At 37.6% G+C, this 22048-nt stretch overlaps 2 protein-coding genes across 12 annotated transcripts in view; both read right to left on the bottom strand.

Moving 5' to 3' along the window:
• evla (Enah/Vasp-like a) overlaps nucleotides 1–11518 on the bottom strand; it is a 33504-nt gene extending 21986 nt beyond the window's left edge. The window contains exon 1 of one of the 3 annotated variants that reach the window (XM_057344135.1): nucleotides 11107–11518. In XM_057344135.1, coding sequence (XP_057200118.1) covers nucleotides 11107–11111 — 5 coding nt within the window. In that variant the 5' untranslated portion in view covers nucleotides 11112–11518. Of the gene's footprint in view, nucleotides 1–8239; nucleotides 8584–11106 lie in introns of those variants that run through there. The other 2 variants (XM_057344134.1, XM_057344138.1) reach the window with 2 other exon arrangements.
• Nucleotides 11519–11938: 420 nt separating this feature from the next.
• The window catches only part of eml1 (EMAP like 1), a 44335-nt gene continuing 34225 nt past the window's right edge, over nucleotides 11939–22048 (bottom strand). For 8 of the 9 annotated variants that reach the window (XM_057343779.1, XM_057343782.1, XM_057343775.1 and 5 more), the window contains 17 exons: nucleotides 19490–19619; nucleotides 18756–18905; nucleotides 18417–18486; nucleotides 18118–18228; nucleotides 17059–17154; nucleotides 16844–16978; nucleotides 16149–16248; nucleotides 15704–15855; nucleotides 15472–15597; nucleotides 15252–15383; nucleotides 15006–15073; nucleotides 14634–14722; nucleotides 14439–14536; nucleotides 14142–14229; nucleotides 13662–13757; nucleotides 13120–13250; nucleotides 11939–13035 (listed from right to left, as the gene is read on the bottom strand). In XM_057343779.1, coding sequence (XP_057199762.1) covers nucleotides 12910–13035; nucleotides 13120–13250; nucleotides 13662–13757; nucleotides 14142–14229; nucleotides 14439–14536; nucleotides 14634–14722; nucleotides 15006–15073; nucleotides 15252–15383; nucleotides 15472–15597; nucleotides 15704–15855; nucleotides 16149–16248; nucleotides 16844–16978; nucleotides 17059–17154; nucleotides 18118–18228; nucleotides 18417–18486; nucleotides 18756–18905; nucleotides 19490–19619 — 1898 coding nt within the window. In that variant the 3' untranslated portion in view covers nucleotides 11939–12909. The remainder of the gene's footprint in view (nucleotides 13036–13119; nucleotides 13251–13661; nucleotides 13758–14141; nucleotides 14230–14438; nucleotides 14537–14633; nucleotides 14723–15005; nucleotides 15074–15251; nucleotides 15384–15471; nucleotides 15598–15703; nucleotides 15856–16148; nucleotides 16249–16843; nucleotides 16979–17058; nucleotides 17155–18117; nucleotides 18229–18416; nucleotides 18487–18755; nucleotides 18906–19489; nucleotides 19620–22048) is intronic. The other variant, XM_057343776.1, reaches the window with a different exon arrangement.

Genomic DNA, 22048 nt, shown 5'->3' with positions numbered 1-22048 from the left:
GGAAATGCCACATCCACAATGCTGGAATTTTCCAAATCCTACCAAATCAGTTTATTAATTAAAAACGAAAAATCTTACATGGACAAAACATCCATAAAATACTGTTCACAGGAAACCTAAAACATAAACATACAATTGACTACAAGGTCACAGGTTCCCATGGAATACTCAAATGACAAATTCTATAGCACTGTATGTCCAAAAAAGCATCTGTCAAATGCATAAATGTAAGTGATTAAAAAGCCAGATCTTGCGTAGAGAGAAGTTATCCGAGTCACACTTGATAAGCAGCAGTCGTAATTAATCAAAACTGCTAATAAAAGTCTGGCATTTCCCATTTGGCTCCCGTCCTTACTGCACTCAGAGTGAACTCGGTCCACACATTCAAACTCCTTATAACAGAGACACATGTTTAGCTGCTAGTCTCCATTTATACTTATCTAAACTCCCTCAGTGCCAAACACAAGGTCTTGCCCGACTTACATCTGGTTACTCGATCTTCAGTTTCATTGAACGTTACCAGAATGTGTGACGTTCTGTTGGACATCAACGGCTGCAAACCGGTTAATCTCATCAGGAAATCTTTAATACAAACAAACAGCAGTGCAGTCATCCAAACACTCCTGCTGTCTGCATTGTTTTAAAGCCTGGCTCAGCGAAAGATTTATGCACATCAAATAACAGTGCAAACGTGGCCACAAAATCTCTGTTCTCAAAGTTCTTTTGGGTTAATTCCTAGAGACTACCACGAGCTGACATACGCCACTGGGAATTCAGGTGCCTCTGATTCAGTCTCTTGTAACTACACAAACTACAAATAACTCAACTGGTAAAGCATTGCATTGGCAGCGCAAATGTTATGGATTCCATACTGTACCTTGCAATCCATTTGGATAAAACTGGTTGAGATTTTGAGCAAATTCACTGCATTTTAAAACTCACTGTGTGATTTTTACAGATGAAGAAAAATGCTACGCTCTGACTCAACAGGAGCTCACTCACAATTACAGCTCAAGTTATTTTTGGCTTTGAGCAAAAATGCTTCACAAAGTGAGCTCTGTAAACGTCTCTGAAGCAAGTAAAATATGGACGTCCCCTGTTATTAGAGTGTGGGAGGATGGAACTGAATGAAATGAGAGTTTTTAGGAATTGGGGAGGCATTTTTTGAAGCTTGTTACCCAGTAATCATTATGGGAAGGGTGGGAACCGAACTGAATCTCTGGCTATGAGGGACACATCGCACTTACAGGATCTGCTCAGAATCACAGCCTGACAACAAGCAAGATCTTTACATTCTAGGGCAAGCTGCAATCTAGGATTTTACAATTTCTGCAACAAAGCAATCTAAACATAGAGCCACAGAGCACCGAGTACTATCAAAATGATTCAGTGAAGTTTATTACATAATTATTGTAACAAAACAACTGTGATGGTTGAAGACTTTTTAATTTAGCTGTATTATGGTATGCAATAATGATATCAAGTATTTACATACAGGTATCATCTGATGTTATCTCGGGCATGTGTGTCCCACGGTCCCACCTACATGCTGACTGAAAGAATGCTGTCTATCTCAAAGACACAGCCCTAGTTTGCCACAATTAATGTCTATAACTAAAGCCACAACTTGATTTATATAATTTAATGTAAATACTACAGTAATTTATATTTATTAATTTTAAGACATAAATTACTGCAAAAAATGAATAAATCTAATTTTAATAATTAAATAAATCTTTTATGAACATTGCTGCTATGCCATAATGATAATAATTTACAGCATAAACTCACGTGAAACTCGTGACAGCACAACATTTATAATCTGTTGATTCTTGTTCACGGACACAAATGTTTCCTTTTTTCGTGTCACTCAGCATGACTTTCAGTCTAATCTCAATAGAAAGTAACTAATACCACTTGTATATATTGTATGTATACAAGTGGTATATTGATAACCCTGCTAGTGACACGAAAAAACGTAGTGCCGAGTGACACGAAAAAGGTGGTGCTCAGTGGGAAATTAGTGTCCTTTTTACCAATCATTACATTATACATTTTGTGACTATATTNGGATTTTACAATTTCTGCAACAAAGCAATCTAAACATAGAGCCACAGAGCACCGAGTACTATCAAAATGATTCAGTGAAGTTTATTACATAATTATTGTAACAAACCAATTGTGATGGTTGAAGACTTTTTAATTTAGCTGTATTATGGTATGCAATAATGATATCAAGTATTTACATACAGGTATCATCTGATGTTATCTCGGGCATGTGTGTCCCACGGTCCCACCTACATGCTGACTGAAAGAATGCTGTCTATCTCAAAGACACAGCCCTAGTTTGCCACAATTAATGTCTATAACTAAAGCCACAACTTGATTTATATAATTTAATGTAAATACTACAGTAATTTATATTTATTAATTTTAAGACATAAATTACTGCAAAAAATGAATAAATCTAATTTTAATAATTAAATAAATCTTTTATGAACATTGCTGCTATGCCATAATGATAATAATTTACAGCATAAACTCACGTGAAACTCGTGACAGCTCAACATTTATAATCTGTTGATTCTTGTTCACGGACACAAATGTTTCCTTTTTTCGTGTCACTCAGCATGACTTTCAATCTAATCTCAATAGAAAGTAACATACGTATACTGTATATTGTATGTATACAAGTGGTATATTGATAACCCTGCTAGTGACACGAAAAAACGTAGTGCCGAGTGACACGAAAAAGGTGGTGCTCAGTGGGAAATTAGTGTCCTTTTTACCAATCATTACATTATACATTTTGTGACTATATTAAATGCAATGTGTCAGTTCCAGTGTATAAAACTTTGCGGCATCTAGTGGTGAGGTCGCGAATTACAACCAACGGCTCACTCCATCCCTCCCTTTCTAAGCACTACGGTGGCTGACACAGGACTAAGATGTTGACACGTTTTTGCTTCTTTGCCGAAGGAGATAGTCCTACTACTGTACAAACAACATGGTGAATTCCATGTAAGGGGACCTGCGGTGTATGTAGATAGAAATAGCTCATTCTAAGCAAGGTAATAAAAACATAACGCTTCATTATGTAAGGTCTTTATACACCTCTGTAGACATAGTTATGTATATTATTGCATTTCTGTCAATAGATCCTCCAAAAAAATTACACACTGGACCCTTAACTATCAATTATATACATATATACATAATGTATATATACATACATCTTTCCCTTTCCCCAAATTTGGCATCAATAAAACAAATCGCTTCCAAATAAAGCTACAATGACATAAAGCAGCGATGATGGCCTAACAGCCTTTTTTGCCTCTGAATTAATGTGCTTATGTGTTCGGCTAAACGTCTGAGCCACAAAGAAGGGCTGGTAGCTTTATAACGCTTGTTTTATTCTGAACATTTACTATAGTATCATCTGTCATACAATAATATGAGCACTTTCCAAAAAGGTCTTTCTCAAAGATACATCAGCATAACCTTTCAAATGTAACATATGGCTTTTTTTTAAAGAATAAAGAAAGTTGCCTTTCTTTATTATTATGTTTCTCTTGAAGTTGAATAATGATGCTGTAGTGTAAGATGAAGAGCATGTCCTGCTTTCCACTGCTGGAGGAACCGTAGAAACACTCATCACATCTTTCAAAAGAGCCATTCGGTCGAAACTGAACATCGAGCCTACAGCATCACTTTCTTTAATAAGAGCATCAATTAAACATGGGCTCTAGCGGAGCCTCACAGAGCATATACGCAATTGCATATCCAAACCTGACGTTTCCTTTCATGAGAAACATTTACTGTTTTCCATTCCCTGACATGAAAAGGAAATCCCACTGACCTGGTTTTCAGTGCACTCATATGGAGACCAGGGTCGCTGTGACTCACTGGTAGATTGAACTGGACCGAATGAGCATTCATTTTTCAAACACACCCACGAAAATTCCTTGTAATGCACAGGGGTAGATGTGCGCCTCCAACCAAACCCGTTTTAATTCATCTCCAAGAATTCATGTCCACAGTCCTGTACCACACCACAACAGATGTGTCTAACCAACCAAGCTTTGGTTCATCTCCAAGATTAAATAAATATTTTCCAACATCATAATCCCCTCATAACCTCACATATCCATCACATGCAAATGACCGTCCGTTACGTTGAGATCTTAGAAAGTAAAAGCTGGAAAGATACAGCAGTCGGTGATGTGATGAGAAGAGCGAGCGAGCGGTCGACAGCGGGGTTCAGCTAACTAACACCCGGGTGTTACTGGATCGGGTTTCGGCTGTGAGGGGACGGTTTGACAGTGGATGTGTGTTTTTGTCTAACTCTGAGAGGGATTACTTCATGTTACCCAACCCCCAAGCCAGCTGTGACAGGAGAACAGAAAACTAGAAAGTGTTTCCTAATGCAATTGCTGCCGGCAAACACATTCAATATACTATAGTACTAAAAACCACACGCTCACATATCGATTGTGATGTTACTGGCATCCATCAGCATATTAGCACTTTGAGGGAGAAGTTTACGACTTTGGAGGGCGGTTTACTAAAGGAATTGAGTAAATCAAGTAATGGCACAATGCCACAAAACTGTGTTGGATGCCAAAAATCCAAGCTGCAGTTAGATTGCATTTGCATCATTTTTGTATTAGTTATTAAATAACTACATTCATATAGAGACATTTTTGCCCTGAAAAGTGGTTTTAAAAATGCACTGGGTTATGTGCAAATGATGCATTGTTAAAGGGATAGTTCACCCAAAAATTGTAATTCTTTCCTAATTTATTTACCCTCTTCATTTCATACCTGTATGACTTTCTTTCCTCTGCAGAACACAAAAGAAATTTTTTTGAAGAATATTGATAACCAAACAAAATTGTCCCCGATTGACTTCCATTGCTTGGATACTAAACCACTAAGACATTTTTCTAAATATCTTCTTTTGTGTTACACAGAAGATTAAGTCATTTACAGGTTCTGAATGAAATGAGGTAAAAAATGAACTCCCCCAGCAGTACGGTTACACAAAAAGCAAACAAATATGATGTAAGAGACACGACAGCTTTACATTTATTTCCTTTGGAAATGTCATGTGTGTGTTATCACTGACACACATTTGCACAGAAGGCATCAGACATACAATCATTTCATCACACTTTTTGAGTACTATATAACTCAAATGTGAGAGTTCACAGGAAACTATCCGTACAAATAAACTCTCACATCTTCTACCTAATGCTGGCAGCTATTATGCTTCTAATCTGCATATGAGGTATGAAAAAGTGCCATTCTGTATTAACAAAGGTGAGCAAAGCCATCACTTATTTATAGAATCTTTATTATTTATTTTATTGTCACATGAGCAAGGGCTGTGAAATTAGATTGACCCTAACACTGTTAAGTTATTTTTTCAATTGTCATTTCTTTTCATATTAAGCAACACTTTACACACACTTAGTCAGGCAATAATGTGATGAGGGTGTTGTTAGGGGTAATGTGAGTGCCTTTAATGCAAAAATGATTACTACATAATCAAAATGAACTTGTTTATTCATTTTCATTAAAGTCATATTCATTGTTACGATGCAAATTCATTTTCTGCCACTTTTTCACTCATTAACTCGAAAAAAACGGATGTTTTAACGTAACAAGAAATAAGCACCTGTTGTGAGTATTGCTCAGTGACAATTGTTACTATAATATTATTTTAAAGGGGTGATTTAACGCTGTTTCATGCATTCTGACTTCTTCATAATGTTAAGAGTGCTGGCTTCTCATGCTTAACATGGTCAACTTGTCAAAAAACGAGTTGGACGTATTACGTAGTATTTCTGTGCTCGATACACTCGTACAGGTTCGTACAAGGTTCGTACAGGTTTCGGAAATTTTTTTGAACATGAAAAACCGTTACGTAATAACTTTTCTTAGTCCCTTATTGGGCAATTCTCCTGGAAAAGCACACCCACGGCAAGGCAAAAGAAATAGCCCGCCCACGCGTCAACCGACGAACGATACGAAGACCCGCTTACCATCAAGATTGGCTTCGCTGGGGACCTGCAGCTGCAGCTCGTTACTCATGTGATAGTGAGAGAAGTTGAGGTGTTTGTTTTTTCACGGCATTTCAGTGATGGATGTTTTATAAACGGTGGATATAACGCTGGATTTGCAGATTGTTTGAAACTGATAGATGGAGCGGTCCTAGCGCTAAAAGATGCTGGACATAATCCGCACACGGTAAGTTAAACTAAGTCATATGTTTGTGTTTTGTTGGCAATCGGCGCGTACGTGCATAATGTAAACAACACGAACTCAATCAACAGTTACGCAGGGATAATGCGATGATGTTTTGTGTGCTCGTGATTTAGTTCCTCCCCCCGCACACCCCAGGAGGTCGTCTGTTTTCCGAAATAATCGTACAGTTGTATATATCTTTAATAAATGTCATCAAACTAAATACTCTTCAAAGATACAAAGTATGCAATACTACTGTATAGGTACTCAAGATTAATGTGAGATTGTCAGAAGCTGCACGTTCAACCGGACCTTTAACATGGCTGTATTGACCAATCAGTACACAAAACCGTGTCCAACCTTAACCCAGGGTCAAAAAATATGTAATCTAGGGTTAAGTGGGGTGTAAAAAGCTCTAGGCATTTAACCTGGGGTTAAGTACTGTGTGCCAGAGAACAAAGATTGGCCCTGTGAATGGTTAAACCTGTGGCACTTGTTTACATGACCAGGACTCTTATCAGCTCGGTTACACACCTTCAATCCTTACTAGACGTCTCCGGGAAAACATCTGCCTTTTATCACATCGCAGACATCAGACCTGAACATTAATCTAGGAATCGGTTTTCTTGGCGATGAGAAAAGCAGACCAATAGCCAGCTCCCCTCACCCACCTGCTGGTCATAGTATAGCAGGTGCCAAGCACACATTGACTAATCCTTGTCCTTAAAGAAATACCCTTAACTATTAATGTGCTAGCAGTCTGAAGCAAAAATAGCATCATGCAGGTATATACAGCTCAATTTTTAAGACAAAAATATAAGATGTAAATAATACCAGAAAGAGCAGATAGAGAAAAGAGCTGAATTAAAGTGATATTTCACCCAAAAATGAAAATCCTGTCATCATTTACTCACCCTCTTGTCATTTCAAACCTTTATGACATTTTTTCTTACGCAGAACACAAAAGTAAATATTTTGAAGAAAGTTGGTAACCGAACAGCACTGGACCCCATTCACTTCTATTGCATGGACAAAAAACCAATGCAAGTGAATGGGGTCCAGTTCACAACATTTCGAAATATCTTCTTTTGTGTTCTGAAGAAGAAAGTCACACAGGTTTGAAATGACAAGAGGATGAGTAAATGATGACAGAATTTTCATTTTTGGGTGAACTATCACTTTAAGTAAGGATAGTTATAACAAATCTTCAAAGACAGGGATTGCTTTGCACTAATACAGTGTACCATGTGTGTAGCCAATTATGCCATCCATCTTCCTGCAAGACTGAACCATCAGTCAGTTTGTTCCATTTGGGTGTCTCACAAACTAAACAAATACGCTTTAGTCAAACAGTTGTGCCATAAGTTTGGCTCGGCTCTGGGTCAAATGCATGAGATCTCAAACTGGCTCAACCACACTGTTGTTTCTGTACAGTCCTGGCACACAGATGCAGCTGGTATTGACTGCCTGGAGCTCTTCCCAGTCATGGGGAATCATATTTTCATTTCCTGCAAACTATGCTGGCTAACTCACTGCTTTTCCACTTTACGACCATGTGACGGGAAGAAATCTTCAAATGCGCTGTTGGATTAAAACATAGACTACATATTCTGTACAGTATACATCTTCCTGTCTGCAGTTGCAAAAAAACTATATACACTCCAGAGATCACAATGCTATAAAAGCACAGCCTGAAAATTCCAATCCAAAGCCCTGTTTTCTTATTTAAATCCATGTTTTTCCAATATGCTAAATGACTCAACAGTGAAACATTAAGTGGGTTGGAGACTCCTGCACTGTAGCTATAGAATTTAAGCGTGTTTTTAGCTTTTCCCCAGAGAAAACAGCTGGTGAAAGAATTCACACGGTAAAATACACTCAGGCTGTATACTAAACCATGAAGAAGTAAACACAAGCGTTTTTTCTATGAGTAATCCAAACCAGAACTTCAAAACAGGACAGCAAAAACTCACAGAGAACAGACTCTTACCCATAGTCATCAGAAGAATACATATCGGGAAGTTGAAATTCCCAAGACACCACGGAAAAAGAGAAAAAACGGATTCCTTACAGGCGGGTGACATAAAAAGAAAACAAGAAAAATAGGAAGGGATCGAAGAGCGAATGGAGTAGTTTATTCCTCATCGTGTCACATCAGCACTCATCTCTCACAGGGACAGAACAATGCAGGAAAAGAAGAGTGTGTGAGAGAGGGTGAAAAAGAAAGAGAGATACAGTGAAACATGTGACAGACACGGACCAGTCACCTTGTCCTGTCTTAACATCCATTCTTATCCACTCAAAGGATTGGAAGGCGGTCTGTGTCTTAAAGCAGTCTCAACCACAGAAATAATTCCAGCTGAAGAAACCGGCCACATGATCCTTAAACACACACTTATTCATTCCTGCAACTCACGAGAAGAACTGAGAAGGTTGTCTGCATCTATTTAAAGAATTGTTATTGATTTTTAAGTTTTGTTTCTTTTTGTCCTGATGAACTTAAATCACAGTTAAGTGCAGCTCAATAAAGTACTGTGTCACGTTGCGGTAATAATTTGGTAAAAATGTCACATGTTTGCTAACAGATTAGCAAACCTAAAGGTGCCAAATGAATCCTGGTAACTGGACTTTATACATCTTCAGATTCTATGTTGTATTATAAACAGGAAACTACCAGAAATACATTTTGAAAGTACAGATTCGAAAAAATATAAAAGACCATTCCATATTTTCATTTGACCAGCATTTCTAGATGTTTTGTGGCCATTCCATTTCAGTGTCTGTTGAATTTCAACAAAATCAAACCTCAGGAGTGACATTAAGTCATCTAACAGCAATGTGAAAGACTGACAGCATGACAAGACACATGAAAACTGCTGTCACGTAAAACAAAAATGTCTACATACATCTACAAATATTACTGTATTGATTAAAAGTGAATATGAACTTGTTTTCTTTGCAGTATTTGAGGTCTGAAAAAATACAGAGCATCTTTTCTGTTATTTTCACTTGTTTCTCCAGTTTTCATTTTGTGTAAATAAATGAAAGGAGAAATATTGTTAGAAGTTCACAGAATGAAACAAAAACGATCATTTTACCTAAACACATAAATAGTACATTCAGAAAAAGTGAAAATCATTTTGAAATGGTCTCTTAATTTTTTCCGCAGCTGTATGTTTCGATTTTAAGTAAAAAAAAAAAAAGATGGTAAATAACAAGAATTATTAACAAAAATGTATCTTGCAAATTAATCCGTGGAAAAAAATATGTTCTGCATATTTACAAAAAAGAAGGGCCTTTAAATCTACACTGTAGAGACTTCTAGAAACCAATATAGGCACTTATTCTGTTAACATTGTCATTCTATGACCGCAAAAACAATCTGTCCATCTTTAATCTACAGCTCCCAAAACTCAGAGCATGTAAAAGCTCTTTGATTTCATACACACGCTGCTTAATGGCCAACGGGGGAATGCCTTAACCTCATCATAATGAAGCACTAAGGCTAAAAATAGCTCACAGTGTGAAGTAAAGACTTTTGCTTGGGCAGTCAAGGGTTGAATAAATCATTCCACTCAAGCACTTCCTCAGTTTCCCTTCAGCAAAACGTCTCCTGGTCCTACACAATTTAAGACTTCCTTCTAGCCCAGACAGAAAGAGAAGAATTGAAAGCGGACGCATGAAGTAGACTTCACTGAGTTGGAGATGTTTTAAAATAAATGCACTCATTTGATGGTAATGATAAACTTAAGTTGTACTGTGTATTGTCACATACATTCAACGTCAATATGTTTCCTGTATGATTTTCTTTCTTCTGTAGAACACAAAAGAAGATATTTTGAAGAATCTTGGCGGTACCCAATGACATTGGTTTTGTGTCCGCAATAGACGTGAATGGGTACCGCCGTTGTTCAGCAAAATATCTTCTTTTGTGCTCTGAAAAAGAAAGCCATAAAGGTTTAAATGAAGAAAGGAGAGTAAACGAAGAAAGATATTTCGTTTTTGGGTGAACAATTCCTTTAAATCACACATTCCTATTAATCGCTTATTTTAAATGATGATTCGCTTAGAGATATACAAATCGTTTCATTTATTTTGCTAAATGAATCGGCTGTTCAGTTACCACAATGTGATGCCCTTACGACTAAATCTAAATCAAAACTAATTTAAAGATAATTGTCTAGATTTTCCAATGTGCGATTTGTTTATAATTTAACATAGCAAAATGATACGTGCATTCGAAATACATAAAGCTGTTGTCAAATCACAAGACATCAATACACGTCCATATTTAAGTCCTTGCTCTAAGGCAACTGTTAAATCTAATTTGCTCCAAACACACCCAGCGAAGAATATTCACCGCACGGGCGGAGACGCGCCTGTCTAACGCACTCTTCCCGTTATGAATCTAATAAAACGTGTGTGGTCGCGTTAAATCCCACAGACAATTTAATTAAAGTTGTCATAGCCGTCGGCGTCGACGATGCTCAGCATCTCCGTGATAATCGCTTACACGCCCCAATACAGCCAGCGTTCACTGATGTCAGCACATACGAAAACAGGTGAAGATTCTGCTCACTCATAAGGGCCCTTACACGGGCTGTGTCTCAAATCTCAAAAGAGCTGCCTACATAGAAGGCATTTTTGTGGCTGGATTAATGGGCGCGTTCAAGGGATGCCTATGACACCCAGATATGCTGTCTGTGGAGCTCGGTAGGTTTCGAGACACGTCCGATGTCTGTGCTCAAGGCTGTCAAGTGCTAGGTAATGAATATATGTATCTAGCTGTAAATATACATGTATACGAATGCATTTGTGTTTATTTATGTGTTAAATACCACACATTCTGCCGCTTACCTCATTTTCCGATGATGTCCTCACGAATACACAAACGTAATAAATAATTTTAAAAAGAAGAAAATGAAGAAAGCCACCGCTTTATGTAAAGCTATCTGCGCATAAATATCTATTTTTTGCGTGTATATAACGCTACACGTGTAGTATTCCGTATAACAATGGTCAGCTTGAACGTTTACGCTGCTCATCCAGCGATGCACAGGAGGTCCGCGGATAAGAAGCAACGCAGATGCCTCTAAATGTCTACAGCATATCGCGCTATGTCATCACAGCAGAATAAAACATATTCCATGTTCAGCTCATGGTCGCGCCTATTACATCGATCTGAATTGCGGACTGCAAACGCGCACTGGAGTTGCCATTTTCCTCCGTGTCATGACAATGAGAAAGAGGCTTATAGGAAAGGCGTCAAACAAACGCGCACAACAGTGGCTGCTGCTGGCGAATATGCCGTACTGCAGTCCCTTGTGAGCCCAGCCTTAGTGGGCTGGACCAGTACAGTCATTTAATCTGTTCAAATCATTCACGCTAATTTTGTCTCGGATGTTTATACACTCATAAGCAAATGGCGTTTGTTTAATGATAGATCATTTATATGAATGTATGTGATGCTATGTGCTTGGTCAGGGCATTGCTGTGTATAAGGAGAGCGAGGGGCTTGTTCATAAAGGTGGTTGTTTGTTTGAATTTGATTTTGTTTACATTTATAAACAGTAATTTAGTCTTTGTCCTTTTGTGTGCTTGTAAAATACGAATTCTGATAAAGCTTACAAAACCCTTCAAAATGTCACCTTTGTCTCGATTTCACAAGAACACACGTCATATTTCTGCTTGTTTTTTTCTTTATTTTGATGGCTATGCCATACAGCTGACAATGAGTATGGAAAATGGGTTAGACAGTTACAGTAAAAAACAAGCTTGTGCATGCTTTATTATTAAAACTACAGTCATTTGACTGTAACAACTGTAATTAACTATAATGTAAATGTGCATTACATTATGACTTTCCGTTAAGATAGTTGATTCACATAACAGATGTAATGTTAATCTGAGAATAAAATTAAAACAGAGTTTGATGGCTGTGGCTGAGCAAGATCTTTAAAAAATTGGCCTTGATAGAATTTGACTGTGTTTGCTAAACAGACACGTGCGTTTATCTTTTTGAGAGGAATCTGAAGGCTGACAATCTCAAACTTTCAAATACTCCATGAGGTTTTAAAAACAGCAGAGGGTAAATATGATGATATCCACCACAGGAGTGGCTGCAGTACCTCAATGCGCCACATGGGGGATGCAAAAGATTACTAAACATATGATAAACGATGGTCGACGTGCAGTTTCTATAACACAGTTGATGTGACAGAATTTAATTCTTGTAATTTTGTTTTACTTTCCCATTTTTAAGACTTCTACCAAAATAACAAAAACACTTTTACAGTGTTAGAAATGGACAAACCCTAGGCTTACTGGACAAAACTGTTCATGACCAATGTTCCTTCATGTGCTCTGGCATCATATCAAACTTTGTCAAATGGAGAACATTCTTTAGTTTGTTTTTCAAAAACTAAAGAAATGGGTTTTCATCCCAAGATATCTCTTTCGTATCCTAGGAAGCTTGCGAGACAGTCAACAGACAGAAATTGGTGACCTGAGATAACAATTAAAGGCAAATAAAACGGAGACCTCCTTCCTCCCCGCAACACCACTGTAGTATATGGCCCCGCTTTTATTTTCACAAGCCACTTGATCCCATAAAGAGAAAGTTCTTATGTCGTCACATGACACAGTGTGACAGGAGCTGCTTTACACCACACGCCACTGCATGATGCTCATGTCCTTCCCTCCTGTGGACACTACATGACTGTCATCAAACAGGAAGGTAACGTTGGTAACATGGCTACTGTGTCCACCATAGACATGACTGGGAGCCTAGAGAGATATGAGAGAGAATATATTAAGAGTATTACCATTATACTGTGCCAAACTTTGAGCGATGACAAATCCGTTTCTTACTCTGGATTGAGAGCATGGAAATGAGAAAAGGTGAACTTTTCCGAAGTCGTCTCCTGTAATGAGTAGTCTCTTCTCATTAGAACTGCACACAGCGTTTATGTCGGTTCCATCTGAGCCATCTGGCCACAGACCTGAACAGTTATACAAACACAACACAGACAAATTTTCCACATGGACTCTTGATATAAACACCGTTCGAGCAGGACAAACAGGAAACAACATCGCTATATTATTTTACTTAGGAATATTTACTGTTAGTTGGCATTTGTGTTAAAAAAAAATCTATCTTTAGACAAGATATACAGTATATATCAAATGAATGCTGGTTGGTCGATAGCTGTGGTTTATTCTGTATTGTTTCACAGCAAAGTTCCATCTACTGTATATGTAAATAACGTTACTTAAAAAATAACCTTTAAAAACATTTACATCCTCAATATTTTTATTATGAGAAAATGTTTAGTAAAAGCATAAAGGTTGATGAAGTTGTGCTGTAATGTATACATTCAAGGCTGACAGCCATTCATAAAAATTATATTTACCGAAAACAAGGAATCCCAGAGTACAGGTGAAAGTGGCCCATTCTACGTCTCGTGTGGTCTCAACACTCACAACTTGCTTGCACACAGAGGGGATCCCTAAAATCAACAGTGTAAATTAACATCTGAAGTTAAAACAACCCGTAAATAAACAGATTTCATACAAAAATGTCATGTTGGGTCTGTGATTCTATGCAAATACACATTTAAAATACTCTTTATAAATTAACAAACATTTATGAATTTTGAAGCCTAAATACAAACTTTATTAATAATATTATATGTGAATAAATCATCCAAGTTTTTGAGATTTGTGCATTAAATGTCATCACGCATAAAATCTCACAAATAATGTCCCCGACAATGTTTGTAGTTGCATTTAGCAACTTGTTTTAAAACATGGTGATGCTTTTTTTAAATCACGAGGAGGATCAATGTGAAAATATTTAGTGCTTTTGTGAACCATAGACCTTTAATACTTACAGTAAAGGATCTCATAATCTCCTGAGTTTGATACCAAGTACTGAGAATCCACAGACCAGTCCAGATGAGTAATGAAGCTAGAATGACCCTGTGAGCAACAGTAACACACATGGGTACAAGCATTAAAAACCGAATTCATTCGAAGAGTCAGAAGAGTCTGCAAGTGAGCAGGAAAAATATCTTAATGATCATCATGTGGTACAGACAGATGGTATATGACAGCTGAATAGTGAAGTAATCTTTAATACGCATTAACTTCACGGAATCGGCATATTGTTCATAAATACACATGCTTACTGAGCATTTTCCAACTCTGCTGTATTTCTTGCCGTTTTCCCCCACGGCATAAATGTAGATGTAGTTGTCATGTGACCCGATTGCCAGGAAATTGCCATCTGGAAGGAGCAACAGAGAACTTAATAAACTGCATAGACTTTCATCTTAAAAACGCCCTAATCATTTCCCAAAAGCGCTCAAATTAAAAACTCGAACCTGGAGAAAAGCGCATAACCGACAGCTGTTCGTTTCCATCTGTGTGCACAGTCACTAGATCCTTCGTTTCGCTATCGAGCACGAGCCACCTGTGCAGATTTATTAGAAAGAAAAGTGCATTATTATCCATACTGTTCCAAAACACCTGAAACTAAATGAAAGACTGTTAGATGAGGCCTTCATGACGTGCCATTATCATGATTTGTTGAGAAAAAAACCTGAACGTTGCTGCTGGGATACAACTGTGTTACCGTGTGGCATTAGCATAATAATAAGTGTTTGGGGCTTCTGTGCGACACTCTATTAAACCTTTCCAGGATTTAAATGATGTGTCAGAGGTCCTGTTTGATGAAAAGAAATGGCTTCTCTTACCTGCCCTTCAGCGTTCCTATGGCAACCGTCGCCCCAGTAGGGTGGAATCCGGCCGATTGGGCGGCATCCTGTCCGTAAGGAAAACACACACACACACGTGCCCAATCAGACATCCTGTCAACACAACTCAACCCAGCTAGCTTATCATTATAGACACAGTAGCTAAAGGTATTCAAAAACAGGAAACGAACGCATGAGTTGTAACACCCACGAAGAAGCGACAGTGCTGTAATGCAGGTTGCTCACCTCCATTGTTTTGGTCCAGATGGGCTGATGGGAGTCCGAGTCCCACAGGCACACATGTTTGTCATGACCGCAGGTGAGGAACTGGTGCTTTTGTGGATGTACAGTCAGGCCCCATAATTCATCGATGTGGCCCTGAGAATCAACCCGGCTTGAGTCACTTTGGCAAGCGCAAAAAGTGTAAAACCATTTGAGAACAGAAGCATAACACCAGTTTATGTACCTGTGTAATGGGTATGAATTCCCCATCCAGACTGCCTTGCAGGACATAGTTTTTAGTAGTACCAATAATAACCATCTCTCCTTTTCCTTCAGCAATGGTTCGAATAGGGCCATATATTTCTGGCACCTGAGAGGAAAAATAACACAAATTGAGGGTAAATATAGGTTATGCAACTCAAAAATGCTGGCAGCTTGTAGATGTAATCGAAATGATATATATGCAGATGACGTACCTCTACCGTTTGAATCTTTTGGTGATTTTCATCCCAGGAGATGAGTTTACGGTCCTTTCCACCTGAGACCAGCGTCCCATTTCTCAACATGCAAAGTGCAAAGACGCTTGACTCATGTGCACCCTGAATGGCCAAGCTTATACGATTAGAGCCTGTGAACCATGAGATAGAACCGGCATTATAAAAACAAGATATTTTGAAGAATGTCGGTAACAGAAAACAGTTGGTCACCATTGACTCTATTGTAAAGACACAAATCCTATGCAAGTCAATAGGGACCAAAGGCTTTTGGTTACAAGCATTCTTAAAAAAATATTTTTTGTGTTCTGCAGAAGAAAGTCATACAGGTTTACAATGACAAGAGTGTGTGTGAATTATGACTGAAATGTGTTTTTAGGGGTGAACTATCACTTTAAACCAATGACTCAATAATTGGTTCTTTTACCTTTTCCCCACACTAGTATATTTCCACTTGAATCTCCTGTGATGGCATCGCCATTTTCTGAAAAAGTCACACACAATACAAACTTGGGCTTCTCTTGTTTCTGCAAGAAACATAAACATGGCTTTAATTTTTAAGGCAGAAATGCAATATACTTGGCACACAACAGATACTACATGCATTTCAAAGCAAAATGGCAAAACTACGTAAAACAACGCACCAAAAGTTCAGTGTTACAATATAATTTCTACAATATATTATAAACTGGACACTGTAATCCTGCTATACAGTGGGGTCCAAAAGTCTAAGACTACCTTAAAATTGGGATTTGTGGCATTGATCATTTTAAAGGGATAGTTAAAAAATGGTACCCACTGACTTTTGTCTAGACACAAAGCAATTGATTTTTGGTTAAACTATCCCTTTAATTCTTTTGGTAGATTTTCTTGTTTCTCATGAAGCACAAAAATACCCTACAATTCAAACTATGCATCTTTGAAACTATACAAGCCTGGGTGCCATTAAGGCAAAATAAAGACAAATGCAGAAATGAAAATAATACAACTTGTAATGCAGCTATTCACATTAATTTCTCAAAAAGGAAAATGGAAGTATTTTTGCAGACGTTGGGACACCATCGACATGAGTCATCCGTATGTGAAATATGCACTCATGAACAAAAATACTGAGACACATACCTCAAATAGACCCTGTTTCTTCACAAGAGTCCCTTTCTCTAATGACCAGAAGCAAAGGTGTGACTTCCCACAGGTGACTACTATATTAGCATCTGTCGGTTGGAAATCAGCAGCAAACACAGACTCATTGGAGCACTGCAGGAACATCAGAAGAACAGCCATGAACATGTGGCTTCAAGAACAATGAAAACGTTTTTTCTTATCTGTATTCTTACCTTTACTTCAGCAAATCTTTCCTGTCTCTGCCAGTCCCATACGGAGAGCATGTGGTCGTTGGAATCATCCACGACACACAACCAGCTTCCACCGTTCTAAACGAGAAGCATGTTACACTTTTTTTTCTTTGTGAAACGCATTTGTTTTATATTACTCTTTAACATATTGTTCAGCGTCTCTTATTTTTCATGACAGCAGTCATTCTCCTAGGTCTTGACTCAATTGCACAAGTCAAGTCTCTTTAAATTCTTTCCAAAGATGAGCTTCATTTTAAGATGAGCTTCATTTTGCACTCCAAGTACAACTAGACAATACGCACACAAAATCTTTTAATATATTTCAAATCTGTGTAAACTTCTGTGAAACACAAAAAGAAAAATGATGACAAAGGTTGACACTGCTCTTTGTTTCATATAATAAAAGCAAATGGCGACTGAGGCTGCTGTCACTTTAGTGTTATAGAAAGAAAGTGGCACAGATTTGGAACAACATGAAGATGATGTAATTGACAGAATATTACCGTTTTATTTTGCAGAATTCACATTTTTAAATTTCGGTAAAAATGTTAAATTACAGTAATAGACTTCAAATTTACAAGTTGAGTGTAAAATACCCTAAAAAAACATGTAGGCCTAATTATTTTACATTTTTTCCTGACACACCAGCTGACAGAATATTAAAAGTTTACAATCAGGTTGTATTTGTTAACACTAGCAAATGCATTTAAATGAACCATGTCAAATATAGTTTTTCAGCATTTATCATGTTAGTTAATGTCAATACAATTATTCATGTTAGTTCATGGTGCATGAACTAATGTTAACAATGACAATGTTTGATTTTAATAATGTATTAGTAAATGCTGAAATTGACATAGCCGATTAGATTATTAGTTATAGTATTTTTTCATTGTTAGTTGTTAGCTAGTGCATTAACTGATTGTTAACAAATACAACCTTATTGTAAAGTGTAACCGTATTTGTACAGCGTTATATCTCTTTGTTTAGACACATGGGAACTTTAGCTTGCTAACATAACATCTAGCGATCAGCACTTACCGACTTTGAAAAAGAGAGGCACACTAGAGCTCTATCAAAGAAACCGGTTCCAAGAACGTGCAACGTGTTCAAACTCACAGAGTCCCACACTCGCACATGAGGGGCCAGCTGCTGCCAAGAACACACAATATTACAATTGCCATCAGTGACCTAAAAGACCAATTTAACTTCTATTTTAAGCAAATGCATTCGAGACTGGCATTTTGGCCATAAATCAGGAATAATGGCAATGAGTTTTGGAATTAGTGCAGATGACTGATGGCAGTTTAAAATATATATCCTGAATAACAGCATCTTACTTTTCCATCAGAGGACGTGCCAGCCACTTGTCCTGTTGCTATGGTGATTTTATCAGGATGGACAGCTAGGCTTTTAGGGGAAGATAAAACACAAGTGACAGAAGTGGGCAGCTGTGACCGCTGAAGCAGCGATGACACAGCAGTGAGAGGACATCACACATTTATGTCTCAGCGAGTCAAAATTGTAGTCTCATGCACTCCAGACGACCAATATACTTGTATAAATATTCGTGTAGGTTATTGTATGGATGATCTATGTGTAATATTACAACCTGCAACATTTTCATATTTCTGTAATATTGACGATTATCTTTACACGCACAATATTATGATTCTTACCACTTGATATCATCAGTATGTCCAGTGTAGTGTCTTTGAAGTTGCTCATCCACATTATACAGCACAACCACAGAGGCGATAAAGTAAACCGTTTCCCCCGTTGGGAGCAAGTAGAGGTTTGATCGACAGTCACGGCCCCGATAACCATAACTTGGGCAGTCAAGAGAAATTATTACTCTCTTTTCTAGCAGAAAACCTCAGGTTTCTTCGGTCTAGTGGATCATCTCTCTTTATCTCTTGAAAATTTAAGTAGCAGATAACCACTTCCGCATATACCAAAGATATATGCTTTAGGTCCAACAGATTGTTCAGTTGTCAGTAACACAGCTCTGTTTAGAGGATGTGCCAAGTGCATTATAGGTAAAGGACAGGCTGCACTGCTCAAGAAAAAACAGCTCCCATTTTTTCAGTTTCTACATGCATCAGAGCCTGATATTTCAATACAGAATGGGTGAACAGCCTCTAGAATGACACGATACATTTTGCCCCGTCTTGAGGTCACAGTGAGGTCACAAAAATGTTCACAATAAACAACAACCATTACTCAAAACCACATTTTGGACCTACTGTAGAAACCATTACTAGCTAGAAAATCCTTTTCTGATTGACATAATTTGATAATTTTCTGTGCAATAACTCAATGGCTCAGTCAATCTTAAAGCAATGCTATTCAATACGAGGATCAATCAAAATACTATTCCATTTCCATTACGCAGGCAACAGCAAAAGGATACACCCAGTCTAGCTTCAGTTTCTTAGGAGACAAATCAGTCTTTGCTTCTAGGCAGTAGGTGTCCACCAGGTCTTTAGGCATGTACATGGTGATGGGTCGTCCCTTTAAATACATTTTGACATACCCTTCATCTAGAAAAAGCAACATCGTTTTTTAGAATAAGAACATTCATTGGTCAGGATAGCCATCCTTTGTGGGGTAAATGTCACAAGATTATAATCTTGAATGTTGCAGATATAAAAAAGATACTTCGGATTAAAACAAGAATAAGAATGAATTGGATTATCATGATTGAAAAACAATATACTCCATGTTGTGTAAACAATGATTAAATTAAAAAGCTTAGTGAGGAAAAGGAAAAGCTTTAGGCACTTTAATGTAGCCTACTTTATTATATGCGTTTAAATACAGTACATTTAATTTAAATGTAGGGATAGACAACAATGAAATGCACAAGCATGCAAATGTTTTTGTTTGATTAATTAGTAATACAAAAAAACTGCAAAACCATGCAATGACGATTGAAAAGAAAAGAGATGGAATGCAAAAAAAAAACTAATCAAATGCAAAAAGACAAGTCAAATGTGTAAAAATGCAATAAAACCAACATCAAACTAACACAAATGTCAATAAATGAGTAACATTTCAATTTTGAATTTAAACAAAGACAACAAAAACAGAACAAAAGACACAGATTTACAGATTCTTTTAAACACCTGGTACATCTATATCAGTAACAGATTTGAAAGTAGTGGCTGGGGGACTTGACTGGACTTCTGTAACAGGGCGTGTCTAAGGGGGAGTAGCTTGATTGAGCGTTACACTTCCTCAGAGGAAGAGTAAACAGAGGGACCTTTCTGGCTCCGGGCCGAGTCGCTCTGTCAGACAGAGTCTTGGGCTCTGATGGGCTGTTGGGCGGCTGCGAGGGCACAGCTGACGTGGATTTTGGGGGTTCTGTGGATCCAGCCCGTTTTGACGGTTGGTGCAGGTAGATCTGCACAGTTACTGGTTAAAGTGGTAAAACAGGACAGGGCCAGTGCGGGAGAAAATGGAGAGGTGGGGGTAAAGTATAATAAAATCATGATCAGACATGGATCAACAGTTTTAGATACTCTCACTAAACACAGGACAGGGTTTTGCCACAAGACCAAGCTACCACACTGCAAAAAAACTAATGTAATATTAGTTTTCTACCTATTAGTATTTTTTTATCTATCTATCTATCTATCTATCTATCTATCTATCTATCTATCTATCTATCTATCTATCTATCTATCCAGTATATATAGAGTCTTGTTTTTCAGTAAAATGCAAAATTGCAAGAGACTGTATGTCAGATAATATTTGTATTCTTCAGTTTATTCTTCTTGCTTTACTGTAAAGTGATGGTTCACCCAAAATGAGATGTCTTTCATTATTTTCTCACCCTCATGTAATTTCAAACCTGTATGACTTTCTTTTTTTTTGAAGATATTTTGAAGAATGTTGGTAACCAGACAACATTGGCCCCATTGACTTCCATAGTCAAGACATTTCTCAAAATATCTTCTTTTGTGTTTCACAGAAGAAAGAGTCATACACAGGTTTTGAACATCATGAGGGTGAATAAATGATGACAGAATTTTTATTTGTGGGTGTCTTTAAGCATTAATCTAAGATGGCTTTATACTTCCAACAATTTGCCAACGAGTAAGAAAAATAAACTTCCAATATATCTATTACAAATAGTAATACATATTTAATATTATTACATATTATCCCACTTTTACTTCTCAAATAAATAAAATAATTGTTTATAAGGATATTTAAAGATGTATAGTACATTATATAAAATACAGTATACAAAAATATAAAAATACTGATTACATTTTTGCTTTTTGCAGTGCAGAACATAGACTAAGAGGTAGGGATTATGATTGGAAATCTAACTGCTATCCTCTAGGAAAAACAAGAAATACTGAGAACAAACTGATCCATTCTGGATTTTTTTGTATTCTATGTGCAGGCCTTCGGTCTTCTGAATTTTTTTTATGTATTTTGAGTTTTATGCCTAAACAATGCAGTGGGTGTTGTAAATGAGAAATAGTCTTGTTTGGGGAAAATAAATTCCACTCACTGTGACACAGAACACACAGAACAATGTGACATTTAATTGTTGAAAGAACAAACGTGTGCTTGGAGCAAAAAGCAGCACTATACTAATGGTATAAAAGCTTTTCAATACACTGCTGTGTGACTGTGGGAGAACGTCGGTTTCCCAGGGTGCATGTGAACGAAATGCCATGAGCAGTGAGCAAAACATCCAGGAGTTGTCAGCGCAGTGTCACTTAGCTTGTGTTTTAGCACCACTGCAAATCAACACAATCAACCGTAGGTTGGCATTGCTCAGAAGGGTGTTAAAGACAGTGAGCATTAGTTCACTGGAAAGGGGTACATTTCTGGAGGAAGTGGGGAGGTTCTATCAAGTCAAACCAGACCCTTGTGAAGGATGACTCTGTGGAAGTCGATTCTGTCACTAATAAAGCCGGAGCTCTCAAACCGTCAGCTAGACCCCATGAAA

This window comes from Triplophysa rosa, linkage group LG10, assembly GCF_024868665.1.
Source record: "Triplophysa rosa linkage group LG10, Trosa_1v2, whole genome shotgun sequence".
Classification (NCBI taxonomy): domain Eukaryota; kingdom Metazoa; phylum Chordata; class Actinopteri; order Cypriniformes; family Nemacheilidae; genus Triplophysa; species Triplophysa rosa.
Note: the sequence above shows the minus strand (reverse complement) of the source record. Positions and strands in the feature narration are given on the sequence as shown.